The 15,116-nt window shown below is 36.9% G+C and overlaps 1 protein-coding gene across 1 annotated transcript in view; it reads right to left on the bottom strand.

Moving 5' to 3' along the window:
* LOC145984154 (Na(+)/H(+) exchange regulatory cofactor NHE-RF3) overlaps positions 1–14,401 on the bottom strand; it is a 39,932-nt gene extending 25,531 nt beyond the window's left edge. Inside the window, exon 1 of the mRNA XM_083117633.1 lies at positions 13,872–14,401. Within this exon, the coding sequence (XP_082973759.1) occupies positions 13,872–14,342 (471 nt within the window). The 5' untranslated portion in view covers positions 14,343–14,401. The remainder of the gene's footprint in view (positions 1–13,871) is intronic.
* Positions 14,402–15,116: the final 715 nt, after the last annotated feature.

Below are 15,116 nucleotides of genomic sequence, written 5' to 3'. Positions count from 1 at the left end.
CCCGTGCCAGGAGTTAGATTGGTTGGTTGGTTGGTTGGTTGGTTGGTTGGTTGGTTGATTGATTGATTGATTGATTTGCTTTATTTTACTTTGCTTTTTGTGTCACTTTTGGCTAATTTGTGATGAGTGATGACATGATGAAATTGATGAATGGACACACTCAAACATCCAGGCCGGGATTCGAACCCGGGACCCCTGGTGTTGTAGCACGATGTACCCATAACTCCGCCATGGGGACCAGCAGGAGTTAGCTTGGCTCAACTCTATGAAAAAGATGGGCTCTTTTGCATCATTTTAATCCTAGAACATGCTAGCACTATGTACATTTTATGTACATGAAGGAATAGACAACCTCTACATCATGAAAATAAATTGAAGATTCTTTGTGAACATTATTTTGTTTATTTTCCTTACATTGGAGTTTTATTCTTCATTTTAAAATGTATAAACATGATTTCAACATAGAATATTTTAAGAGAAGGTCTTGATTGACAAGCCCGTTCGTACATTAAGAATGAAGGCGAAAAGTTCAAACAATAAAAAGCAAACAATAATATTCATAATGCTGTAAATAAGGAACAAATGTAATTTTAAAGTCTTACAAGAAAATAGTGCATGGTTCTAAACTTTGTTTTCAAAATCTAACTATCCAAATCAAATTTACAAATGTCAAAAGTACGTGAAAGATTTTTCTCGATTACTAGAGCTATGTAAAATTGATGTACAGTGCACAACATAACAAACCAAATCAATATGATCAGCGCTTGCACCCTCCTTACCACAGTGCTGCCTCGCATCTGACAGAATGCCCAAAGCACTACTAGGCAGAGGGGTGAGTGGGTGCAAGGTAGGGAGGGATTTGAGCGCAAAGAATACGCAAATTTTAATTTTACGTAGTGTTCTAGGGTTAAGTGGGAGTCCTGACCTCACACGCTATGACTTTCATCTCTTCCTTCAGGTGAAGCAGTTTGGCAGGACATACGTTTTGACAGTAACGCTGCTGTACAGACTGTTCAGAAAGCTTTCATTCAAAAGCTTGGAATCTATTCCACAACTCACCTGGTCAATAGCCAAAGAGAATCTTTTCATTAGTCAGATTTATCAGACAAAATCGCATGCATCAATGGAAACTAAATATTCAGTGGATCAAATGTCCTTCCACGGCATAAAACAAAAAATTCAGGTTGAATAAAAGCCCTCCTTCATTTCAATGTTCCTTCATAATGTCCACACAATGCCGTACTATGGTTTTTTGACATCTGTCTGACGGTGCCAGAGTGGGTGCACCCTTCTGGTAGACAGGCCCAACCCCTTATAGCTCCCATAGACAAGAAAAAAAAATGTCAATACATTTGAAATGTGACATTTAGAGGTTCATCAAATGTTGATTGATTGATTTGCTTTATTTTACTTCACTTTTTGTGCCACGTTTGGCTAATTTGCGAAAATGGGGATGAGTGATATGAATGGACACTCACAAACATCCATGCCCAGGCCAGGATTCAAACTCAGGACCCCTGGCGTCATAGCATGGTGTGCTAACCACTCTGCCACGGAAGCTGGCTTCATCAAATGTGTGCCTCACTGGAAATTTCTTCTCACCCACCTCCTCACCTTCCATCACTTGTTTCTGGCACCGTGGTTGTGTCCGATGCATAATAGAGACCTAAACGTTTACGGCAAAGGCTGGCAAGATGATTTCCCGTTTAAGTGCAGCACTTATTACAACTTCATCAAAATCAAATGTCTGGCAGGTTCATTGCAATCATATCGCATCTGCAGTTCAACAAAGAAACATTTGTCAATCAAGACAAAATTCCCCGACTTCTTTTGACCTCTCTAATTCCCTGACATTTCCAGGTTTGTTGCCACCCTGAATTAGGTTTAGGTATACAAAAGACTTACTATGCAGAACTTTGCCTAGTAAGGTGATATTCAGAACTTAATGGAAGACACTTGGCACTGTCAACAATGCCAATCAATCTCCTTGTGGTTATCACTGACAAATTTCACTCAAGTAAAACAGTGCAAGGGGGAAAAAAAGGCAAAACCAAGGAATTGTATGGTATGCCAGGCCCAGATAAAGAGTCCTGATGGAGCTCGAATTTACCACTTCAATTACTACATTTGAATAATTGTAACCATTCCTGAACTATTAAAATATATTTATTGTTTATCTCAACTTGGAATCGGTGGCAGAGGTCAAAGAAGTCTGCTGTCATTCAAGGTTTATTTTCTCATGTCAAAAGGTTCTGCAAATTAATCCTTGTTAACATCATGCATTAATTTATGAAGTGAGCAATGTTGGGTGAAAACATGTGCTCACAATGTGCCAGAAAGTCCTCAAGAATTAAGGTGATTGGGTGAAATTGTTACTCCTGGAGATGGAAACAATCATGTCTAATAAAAAACATTTTCTTTATTCAGCCACACACTCAGAAAAAATCCCACCTGAGACCACATACTCCAATTTATTTTTCTTTGTTTCTTATATTGAGAAATCAATGTATAATAATTTGACTATTCATTTTAAACTAGAGCAGAAAGAAATAACAATACATAGATATGAGGTTAATAATTAAGAGCCCAGATATTTACCAAAAAGCATATTTTGTTCCAGCGATCAGATTCACATGCTTTTAGTAAAGAAGTAAGTTTCAAGGTAATACAATTATTGTACACAAATTGTGTAATGCCTATACTGCATTATTTCGACTGTCAGAGCCTAAATATTTCATAAGGAGGGACAAAATGTTTGATCTGTGGGAAGTGTGTTTTGTGCCCATTTGTTTAGTTTTCCCCCACAGGCAGATGAAAGGATCACAGGAAAGTGCTACCCCTACTTTTGACAAGAAGTTAACAAATAATTCAATGAATGAGAAAAGAGTGATCAATCGCCCCATTAATGTCATCTTCAATTTGCAGAGTAGATAGCAAGCAGAAAGTAGTTCATCCTTCGGCACCTCGAGAGGAAGCCTTGAAGTTTGGTTTGGTTTGAGTTGGTGTTTTAAGTCCACTTTATGCACAGTAAGGCTAATCGGGACTGGACCTACAGTTTAAAGTGGGATCCGAACCACTTGTGCCTCCACCAGGTATCAAACCCGGGACCCCTTGATTACAAGGCAATGATGCTACCACTGCGCCATGGGGGAGGCCCGAGAGGAAGCCTTGAAGTGTAGACCACCATGTCAGTGTTTGCGCTATCGGCAAGCCAGGTGCTCACGGCTGTATGTCGGCACTGTAGACTATGGGTGAATCAAGAGTGCAAGTTTCCATAACTAGTTTAAAAGTTGATTTATTTACTTACCAATTTATGAAAGAAGGTGCTGAAACTGGCCACCTTCATTGTCCACCCATTTTTGACACCTCTTGATGAAGTTACCGATAGCACGCTGCAGTTCCTGTTGATTAACGTTGGTAATTTTTTGGTGGATGTTATGTTTCAATTCTTCCAGGGTGTGTGGATTTGACTTGTATACAGCATTTTTTAATCTACACCAGAGATAAAAATTTGTATGGAACCTTTACACCTGAGAATCTTGTTTCAAATCGCCTTTGAACTTCACATGCAGATTGAGTTAACACATGAATCATAAATTAATACACGCTGTGCAGTAGAAAACATTTGCTGAGCCATAACACTCTTTGTGGTTGAATACACTAGAAAAAATATATGAAACAAGCACTATCACTTCACAGTCACCAGACTAATAAACAAGCCACACAATACAAAACTAGGACCCTTATCACTTCACAGTCTCATGTCTACTTTCAGGACATCTGTAAAAGCTGGTTTTTATCCCCCATTGCCAGCTTACATTAAAGGGTGTCTTAATAAAGATGTACCAAAATGTGTGTGCATTGAAGGTGACTAGTTTGAACACCTTTTATAAATCTGGTAAGTAAACCATTTTTTCAAAATAATTATGGAAACTTTTGAGCACTTGCTTCATCAACACACTACAGTGCAGGCAAACTAAGTGCCTCGCTTGCTGATAGCATAAACACCATTGTGGCAGTCTACACTTCATGGGTCGTATTGTATAATATTGTTTCAGTTAAAAGTATACAATTATTATGCATTCCACTGCATGCATTATGAAATCATAGTCACTAATGTTATGAAATAATTAAATTTGAGAAAAAAAATGGAACCATTCATTGTTCACAAAATTGAAAGTGAATGCGAATTGTATTTTTAGTGACTATTTACCTCCTACCTATTTGGGCAGCTTTCAGTGCCTAAAGGCTGGGCTCTTAACAATTCAAGCTGCTCTACTAGTCAAGCAGACTCACATTCTCACAACTAAAAGTACTACTAATTCAGTTACACTATAATTAGGGTGACCATATGTCCGGTTTCAGAGGAGTGTCCCGGTCATCCCATCGAAATTATTAAAAACAGCTGTTTGTCTCAGTTTATAGAATTCTTAAGAGTCATCTTGGAAACCAAATCTAAATTTCAGACATTTCATGCTAAGAAAAAATTCTTGACGGATTTTCTTAACTAGTACCATGGTAACACTGTGGAAAATCAGCTGGAATGCATTTCAAGCACTTCATAATAATCAAAATGTTCCATTGTAGTAGGGAATGTTTGAGCAGACATCACACATCAGTTTACGGTTCAAGTCATATGGAAGAGACAGGCAACATGGAAGTTTCACGCCGAAACGACAAGCAACACTTCAGTCAATCTGCATGCACTCACCACACTAATAACAAACTGAAGCAAGATGGTATTCAGTCAGAGAATCACACTTCAGTTCGTAAGGTTTCACGTATTATTAAGGTTCGTTTCCGAGCAACATATATCATTTGTCACCTGCAAAGTGACAAGAGACATGGGAATTTCACACCGAAGCGATAAGACTATACGGTCCCTTCAATCCATAAGAAAGCATTCATCACATATTCCAACAGGCCAAGAGAGATGCAAGCGATAAGCGACACATATGGCTTGTCCTGTCTCCTCAGTTCAAAAGACAGTTTATTTCTGAAGGTTGCTTTTCAAAAGATACATGTTACATGTCTCTTCGGTCTGAAAGTTCAATAAATGAGTGAGTACTCTTTTTCATTACTGCTATATTTGAATCCAGGGGTTCAAATCCCAGCCTGGGCATGAATGTTTGCGAGTCTCCATGCATCAATTTCATCACATCATCACTCATCCAATCTTCGCAAATTAGTCAAAAATGACACAAAAAGTGAAGTAAAATAAAGCAAATCAATAATTCTAATAAGAACTTATGTGCACTGTGAAACTGTAATTCTTTTTAAAAAATTCTAAGCTTGCTGCTGGGAAGCAACAAAAAATACCATCTATTTAATTTTTCTTCATTCATAATACAAGACGTGATTAAGGCTAGAGAAGTATATCACCTTAAAATAAATAAGAAGTATATGATGATATTTATTACTTCTCATGTGCTAGCCTGTTGACTGTACAGACTACATACATACATATTTTACACAGTTGTAAAATATAAGTAATTACTTGAATACTAAAAAACATCATATAGCACATATTTAATAATAATCCGGTCCCAAAAGTTAACATTGGACACATTGCTAATTGAAAACATGGTGCATCTTTGCATTACCAGCTGTGTGTGTGTGTTGTGTAGTTAAAGTGTGAGATGTTTTAGATTTAAAATGTGTGTTATTTATTATTGTTATGGGGAATTCGAAAAATGGTTTTCGTATTTGAAACTGACCCTCCCCCCTTCTTCCACGAAAAATAATTTGTCAGTCTAACGCGTCTGACTACTATGCTCAAGGTCCCGGGTTCGATCCCCAGCCAGTTCAAATCCGAACTTTTCTAACTTTGGAAGCGGATCCGGCGTCCACCCAGCGTCGAATGACATGGGTACCTGGGGGAAACCCTGGGGGGGTAAAGGCGGTCAGGGGCATGATCCTGATCACATCACCCCCACTCACGACCGGATCAAGAAAGTGTGGGACGTTACCCCCACACCCCCTTATACGCCTTCATGGCGTGGTGCTAAGCACAGGGGAGCACTTTACCTTTACCTTTTTATTTTTTACCTCTTTACCTCCAGCCTCCACAGAATAAAAAAAAATATATGAAGACTTATGTTATGTACCAACCAGAAGCATAAATCAAATGCATGTAAGTCTTCAAATATTAATTTATCCCAATTAATGATCATCAATGGTAAGAATTTACAATATAGAGAAAGTCTCTAATTTCGTTAATTTTCGGTATACTAACTAATTTTGGCCTCCTAATCACGAATCTGTTGTAAAAAACCGGGGGTCACGTCTGGAAATTGTACATTTTGATGAAAAATTGTTCGTTAGCGCCAAAAACCATCCACGGGTAGCCCCACAAACCATTGACGTTGACCCCAAAAACCATCCACGGGTAGCCCCATGAACCATTCACACGAGGTTAGGTTAGGCCTGTTAGGTTAGGTTCCATTAGCACTCATTTCACCCCTAAATTCATCGAAAAAATAGGGATCGTACTAGAATTGAACATCATAAATCATTTTCTTGTAAAATAACGGCGTGGTTGGACACAATGACAGGAGATTACATTTTTGTTCGTAAAACTACGCATATACACCTATATATATATATATAAAAAATTCAATCGGCTTTTTTTCAAATTTTCAGACGTGACCTCCGGTTTTTTTCAACAGTTTCGTGATTAGGAGGTCAAAATTAGTTAGTATACCGAAAATTAACAAAATTGGAGACTTTCTCTATATTGTAAATTCGCTCCTCATCAATTGTATACACAATGTAATTGTTTGCAAGAAAATTTTCAGTATGAAGTAACTACATTACTTTTCAAGCACAAGTAACTGTAACTCAGTTACTTTCTAAAACAAGTAACTGGAACTGATTTACTTTTTAAAACGAGGAAATTGAACTCGTTACTTCTCAGGCAAGTAACTGTAACTAGTTACTTTAACTCTTTCGCTGCGGTCGTCGCATTTATGCACAGCACGCCAGGTGCCTTGCTCTGCGGAAGTCGCATTATTGCGACTTCATACTTCCACTTGCTGCGGGTGTTGCATTTCCGCAGTATGTCGCGTTTAGTAGCCTTCAGACATCTGTAGATACTATGTGGAACTATTTGAACTTGTAGTTTTGTTTATATCCGTATGATGTCGCTAATTACGCCTCCGTTTAGAATACGAGCGTTGAGTGCTCTGACATGTCAGTTTCAAATGCATGTTCGAATGTAAACAACATGGCTTCCTCAAGTCGTCAACACTTGTCTGATAATGATGTTACTCAACTGTTGAATCAGAAGGTGACTATAATAGCGACAGTTTTTATGAGACTTCAATTGGTGTGATTGTGTAGTGTCTGATGAAGAATTTGTACCGCCGTCCGTAACATCATGGAGCAGAGTGCAAAGCAGCATTGATCTAGGTGCGGGAAGTTCGACACAGGCAAGTGCTAAGTTACTTGGTGACAGTACAGTATTTAGCACACCATTTTCTTGTTTTATCAAATATTTCCCCCGCTCAGAATTTGAACACACAGCAGAACAAACTGAAGTTTTCACCATCCAGTATCTTGATACTACTTACGAATTTCCACGCCGCTCCACCACTCTCTGTCATCCCGTGTTTTGAGAAACACCATACCATCAGGGACTACAGAATGGTTTGCCAGTGCAAGGAATGACATTTGTAATTTCTCTATAACATATTTTGCAATGTAATTTTTTTAAATTATCCTTTCTAAAAATTTTTTTTCAAAATTTCAAAATATTTCAAAATAGCATACCACCAGGGACTACAGAATGGTATTCCAGTGCAAGAATGAATTTTGTAAGTTCTCTCTCATATATAACGCAATGTAATTGTGAAAACTATTTGTTTATAAAAAAAATATTTTTTCAAATTTAATTACGCAGCCAAGGGATATTGTGTGCCAGAGAATTCCGCAGCGAAAGAGTTAAAAAAGTAACTTTCCAAACACTGGTATGCATTACACCTTTAAGCAAATGAGTCTCGCTTTGATTTCTAATAGTGCAGGTAACTTATCAACGTCAACAGTGTTTTGTAGGGAACAGATCATGTTGCAGTAGCATGACAGACAATTTCACACAGGTAAAAATCAGGCGAAACCAGGGTTGGCTCAGTAGGTTAGTTGGAGCAACAGCACAGTATGCCAGAGACCAGGTTCAAGTCCTGGTTGAACCTACATATTTTGCTTTAATATCTACATGTAACAAATTCATGGAAATAATTATTGAAGCTTTCCTGTCAGTGAATGATAGTTTTTTTTTTTTTTGGGATATCAACCAGGTGATATCCAGATAGGCTTCTGGAATGATAATAGCTCTCAGAAGCCCATCCGGAAATCAACTGGTTGATATCCCCAAAAAACAGCTTCAAGACAGATTTGATTTGATTTTTGTTATTTAGTCTCTCTTTTCTGCAGACTATGAGGATGAGAAACAATTGATGAAATTGATGAAGGAATGCTAACTAAGAACACCCATGTCGGAATTCAAACCTGGGACCCGTGGTGTTGTAGCACACCATGAAGGTCGGCCCTCTTCAAGATAGTAGTTTTTTTTTAAAATTTAACATGCATCATCAACGCCAAAGCTACCCTTTTCTAACACAAAGATTTGCTGCACAGGAATAGACAGAATTGTTGACACAGGTGAAGGGAATAATTTGACAAACTCCAAAGACAGAAATCCAAAGCAAGTGAAAATGTGCTTAAAATTTAATGCAAACAATGCAGATGAAAGAAAAATTAAAATTAATATTTACTCCACACCTTGGCAACAGAAACAAAAATCAGTCTTGCAAATACCCTATAAAGTTGTACTCATCCTCCAAGTCATTCACAAATCAAGAGATCAACTGAATTAGTATAAAATATGTGGAGAGAACTGGCAAATCAAAATCTTCAGCTCTCAACCATAGCAGCTACAGACCAATCAAGTTAATATGCCGCAGCTTAAGTGTGATTAATGGATACATTAATATAATGAAGTTATTAAACAGGATAAGGGCAATGTGAGTTTTTCATGCATATTAATGGTAAGCTATGTGTCAACATTTTTATGAGCATTTGAAATAACTTGATTAAAAATACACTGTGCAATATTTACATGCCACTAATTAGAAAACCAATAATAAAAATACAATTTGAAAGTTGAAAAGAGTATGTGAATGTGTAAGACTATCACCTCTGAAAAGGGAAAAAGAATACTGAATTTAAAAAGCCCAAAGAAAGAAACATTAATACTGAAACACCTATCAGTACTGTAAATGAAATTTATTAATTCAAATGAGAATCGGGTGGGAAATATAGGTAAAGCTTTACTACCTAGGACTGCTGGATGTTCAATATATTTGTTTTCCTATTGCATATATATTTTTAATAAGTTCAAGCTTACTGCCATGGTAGATTTGCATTACATGCTATAAGACCAAAAGACAAATTTGAACCCTCAGTAAAACATGGATAAGGTGCCTCAACTATTTTAGTTTGATATTTAACACTGTTTTCCTACCTCCATGGTAATCATAACAAATGACAAAAGACCAAAATTGAAAGTGAAAAAGTTCTAATTAATGAACAAATGCCAATAATTGATAACATATATTATCTGTACTTGAATCAAGGAAGTAAAAAGCTATGAAAACATGAAAGATTTTTACAGTGTGGCCACTCTAGGACCATGATAAAATTCAAGTATAATTCACAGTTTTCAAGGCGAACTTTCCAAAAAGTCAAGGGTACAGGAAGATGTTCCCTCTATTATGCATTACTGCCTCTCACCACTCGCACACAAAAAATATTAACAATATAAAGGGTCTGCGAGATTCCAATGTATCCAAAAATTATAATTCAGTTCAATTAAACAGTACACATATATTTAAATAATTTAATTTATAGTGCGGAGTTTAAATTAGCCATTTCACATACTCAAGACTCTAAATACATGTCACAAATGTTACGGAATATACTAATCTATGAAAAATTGTTAAAATTTGATTTATCAACTTCAGGATATCTTATCTTGCAATAATCTTTCATCTGTAAGATAGGTCAAAGTAAACGGATTGATGGAATTGTTCTATTTTCCACCCAACTTTCCTTTCCTTCCCCGATAAAAATAAAACAAATTCTTAAAAACATGTTTCAGGTCATTTATAAATATGTATAAATTCAATGGGATTTGAATTAATAAAAATTGCAATTTTTCATGTAATGGAGAAAAATTCATGTATAATTCCCGAAGTCAATAATTCGCGCAGAATTCCCGGTGAGTTACCCTGTTACACATACATCTTACACAGGATCCCTTTATTACAAGGCAACAACATTACCACTACACTATTGGAGAGGTCAGTTGATGATTTTCACCAAGTAACAAGGTGTCACGTGCATGAAAACTGTTGTTAACTACCACACTGGTACTTCAAACTTTTGTCACTCAATTTCACCTTTACAGTGCTGAATAATTAAAGCATATATCCTTGCTTGAAAGACAATCTAGGTAATGGTTAAAAAAATACTCAATACATTATGCAAGGTCGCTTTTCAGGATAGGGTGAAAGATTAAGAATTTCAACAAGTTTTCAATAAGTCCCTAACAATGACAATTTTATTGGGACATTATCATTTTTGCTGCTCAGCGGCAAACTTGTTACGTGGTAAACAAATTTTCCTAAACTATACGTTCCTGGTTTGAGTCCTGGCCCAAACTCAAACAGCTGTACCCATATTTGTCACAGAAAAACTGTACCTCTCATCACAATCGCAGTGATGAAAAATGAGAATGCATTGTGCAATATCAGGTATGCTGTTACACACTACAGTGTACCAAAGAAAATATGGGAAAATAATAGTTAATAAAAATGTGATTTCTGCTTCTTCCCTGGAGGGGAAGTTGAGGCAGCTATTCCATATAGTATTTTTTGGCTGGAATGAAGAATGCAGACTGTCTCCAATTTCGTTAATTTTTGGTATATTATCTAAATTTGGCCTTCTAATCACAAATCTGTTAAAATGCGGGGGTCACGTGAAAAAATTGTACACTTACATGTTGCCACGAACAATGCACGCATAGCCCCACAAACCATTTCTGGTAAGGTTAGGTTAGGCAAACTAAGTTAAAATTTTGTTCCCAAAACAATGCAATACAGGTGTAAAAAAAAATCCACTAATATTGGCCCTTTTTCCCCTATTTCCACACGTGACCCTAATAGTCTAATAGACCTAATAGTCTCTCTGTTCCACTTAACACTTGTCGCCCATCCCCGTGATAAATCTCATTGTATCTGTAGGAGATAAACAGCTAACAAATCAGCATAAATCCAAAGTTTTCCAACTGAATACATTAAATGTACATTTCATTGGATAGCATGCACCACGTAAACCATACACCATTCCGGAACATAGTGCAAACACCAAATGAAAACAGTTCACTTCATAAAATTGAAAAAAAAAAAAAAATGTTGAATGTGATATGTAAGTTGTATGCATTACATTAAAAATGACATGATCCCACAGTACTTAATGAAGCATGCTTTATTCTATCCTCAGTGCTTGAACTGGAAATTTCTTGGTGGGGGATACTTGCTTCAGTTGGGGATTGGAGGGATGCTTATGCACATTTTCTTAACTGGGATGGACATCACACATGTCCACCCTCGAACCCCACACGCACAAGCACTGGTAATATTAGAACCATTTTTTTTAAACACAGTGGATTCAAGAATCAAATCAATGGAATGCCAAATTTAATTTTGGAATGACTTGAGATGACCGGACCCCTCTCCGATTTTCTTCATATTTGGCATACTCACTAATTGAGGCCTCCTAATCACGAATCTTAAGTTAAAAGTTGTCGGAAAACTTCTAGCAATTATAAAATAAGCGAAAATAAGGCATTAAGTTTTCGGAATGGAAATAGTCTATTTTCACGAATTTTTTTGTTTCACAAGCAAATATATATATTCCTGATACTACCACGACACAAAATTTTAACTATGTTTGTCTAACATAACCGAAACTAACCTATCCCACACGTCAATGGTTTGTGGGGCTAGCATCAATGGTTTGCAATTATTTTGCAATTTCTAGAAGTTTCCGACAAATCTTAACTTCAGATTCGTGATTACCAGGCCTCAATTAGCAACTATGTCAAATATGAAGAAAATCTGAGAAGGTTCCGGTCATCTCAAGTCATACCTTAATTTCTCACACACTAATAACAAAGAAGCACTGAATAAAACAGAACTTACTTATTTATGTTCTCTTGGCATGTCCAAGATTTGTATTTTGGTTATTTTACATCATTTTTCTGTCAATTTTGTCTAAACATGATTAGGTGAAATTGGTGAAGGGACACTCGCAAACACCCATGCCCAGGCAGCAACTGAAACCTAGGAGGTTTGGTAGAGAGATTGAAGGGCTACCCTTTAACGTGCTCACACCAAGCTGGCTTGTCAAGTTACACATACAAAATTTGCACTATTACACCACCCAAATGCAGTGTTCCAGTTGATGGAAATTAATTTTAAAAAGTTAAAAATTCACTTTCATGTGCATTACCCAAATTAACTCAAGACTTTCTGAAGGAGTTAAGACTGACTACATTTACATGTTGTTGAATAATGTGATAATTACTGCCATGACAGCTGCATATTGTTGGCGCATGGGCCTTTACAATAAACTGCATTATGCACTTTAATTACCAGTTCCCTCGTGTGTGTGGTGTGCCTGTTTCAAAGCGTGTGATAAAAAAAATTAAGTGATAATATGCTGAAAAAAAAATCCTCATTCACAAACCCTAAGACAGTGATAAACGTCTTTCACAATGTCCATAGCACCACAGAACAAGGTACCTCACCTTGCTCTATAATAGTACCCAAAGTATTTTGTACCAGGTTTTTGAAAAACTCGTCGTTCAAACATTATCAATAACTTGGAATTGCATACCTTGAACATGCCAACATTTATATGCAAGGGTACTAGTTTTTTTTTCTTCGAAACAATCCTGCATCTGTCGTGTGTCCAACAATGCCGACACAAATATATCGTTCAGTTTGAGAGAATAAAGAAATGCGCATAATACAAAAAGGGTATACGCGTACTAATCCGTAACGTATTTTTCTCCACGTATGATGCAATATCTGCAGATACCCTACGAACTCAAAATGTTAACCAGCAAATCTAAGTACAAGGGTGGGAGAACGATCAGTTTAAAAGTTCAAAAACCCGTGATGAAATGTCATAGTGGCACAATAAGCTGGAAATTACGGTTGACGTGCAGGTTAGGTCATAACTTTCACTGCTCAAACGTAAACTTGCAACGAAGCGTCAGGTATAATCAATAAAGAATTCGATGAGATCACAGTTACCAAAGGCAAAAATATTAATCGTGTAAGCTCAGGTACCTCACAATGAATGTCAGTTGTATTAGCAGTCATTAATACATTTAAACCTTCAATTTAAAAAAAAAATTGAATCGTACAAACATGCTCTCCACACAATTACGAACTTGCAGTTCAATTATACTGTCAGTCAGATTATCGCAGACTTTCGTCTATTATTCGTCTTACAGATACTAAAGAATGTGCTGCGATTCATATTCAAGGGAAGGAATGGTTCTTTTTACTTGAACACCGAATTGACCTAATCTAGACCCTACGTAGAAAACTAACCTCTATGCGTAATACTAGTCGCTTCAATAACAATGTATTTAAAAAAATGACACCTTATCGACTCGACTATCACATTACATCTTTCCATAACCATTGTTCCTTGCACCACCACCGCTGCTTATGGTACTTGTAAAGAAAATATATTTCGCAGAAAACTAAATAACGTAATAATATACATAAATTTCTTACCTCACGATCACCTGAAGTCCTACTGCTCTTTGCCGACTTTTGAGAATGTGTATCTTCCGCATCACCATTTATAGTATCGTCCTTCTGTTCGCTTCCTTTCGTTGGGGTTTTCAAATAACGCACATTGGGAAGGGAACTTTTTATGACTATATTCTTCGATCTGAAATACTTGTCAGCCTCGGAGTCAACCACAAGCAGTTTAGTTTCATCTTGTAATGCCTTTATCCGTTGCACTACTTGCTTGTGGTTTTCGTTCGAAATGTTGACTCCGTTTACTTCCACAATTCTATCTCCTTGTTTCAAACCTGCAGCATCTGCAGGAGATCCTTCGTCCACTTTTCCAATATACTGGCCTGGCTTTCCTTTTTCCGCGTGTAAATTAAATCCATATCCGTCGAAGTCACTCAACTTTATGATATGGCATAATCGTGCAACAGGAACGTCTGACGACGGTAGAGACCCGTTCGACATTTTTCCACAGCTCACTCTGACTTCTCCTCCGAGATTCCACCTTGAGCTGGCTTGGAAATCAACAAGTGTACGATGTTTCGCAATCACAATATGGCGACACACTGTTGCCACGTTTCTGTAAAAAAGAAATAATTATTTTCTTTTTACACATTACACGTGCAGAAATACAATCTAATTATGCACATGATGATACGAAGATACAATCAACTTTTCCGTAGAAAAATATTACATGCAAAACATTTCACACGTAAGTCGGATTACATGTAAATCTGGAAACACTGTATCAAACGTAGTCTGAACCAGGAGGAGGAGCCAAGGGTAAAGCTCGATACAGTGTGGCATACTTCAGCTTTTTGGACCAGGTGCAGGTTAATGCGGATCGCGACAGACGATAATCATGTGTATTCAGAAGTCAATTTTGAATGATGCAGTTCATATGTAATGACAACGGGGAGGCATACTATGAAAGTGAAGCAAGTGAACATGTGAAATAACAATATTTTTTTTCTAAATTAATTCTTTGTTTCTTTGTTTGATGAGAATATATATGGGAATATTGAAGAGTTATAAATCTCTAGCCTTAAAACATTGGACGTACTGCACACTACAGTGCAAAAACTTTGTGCACTGTTCAGTGCACAGTCGCCCTTCGGGACGAAGTGGTTAACATTTAATGACTGGTTTGTTTTAAAATTATTGGCATGCCAGCATATTGACAATTTGCACTCGAATAAATTTTGCACAGGTGTATTACATAAAAAAGAGGGACAGCTC

Source organism: Lepisma saccharinum, chromosome 2 (genome assembly GCF_977018435.1).
Source record: "Lepisma saccharinum chromosome 2, izLepSacc3.1, whole genome shotgun sequence".
Lineage (NCBI taxonomy): Eukaryota > Metazoa > Arthropoda > Insecta > Zygentoma > Lepismatidae > Lepisma > Lepisma saccharinum.
The sequence above is the reverse complement of the archived record's forward strand: the minus strand, read 5'-3'. Positions and strand labels throughout refer to the sequence as shown.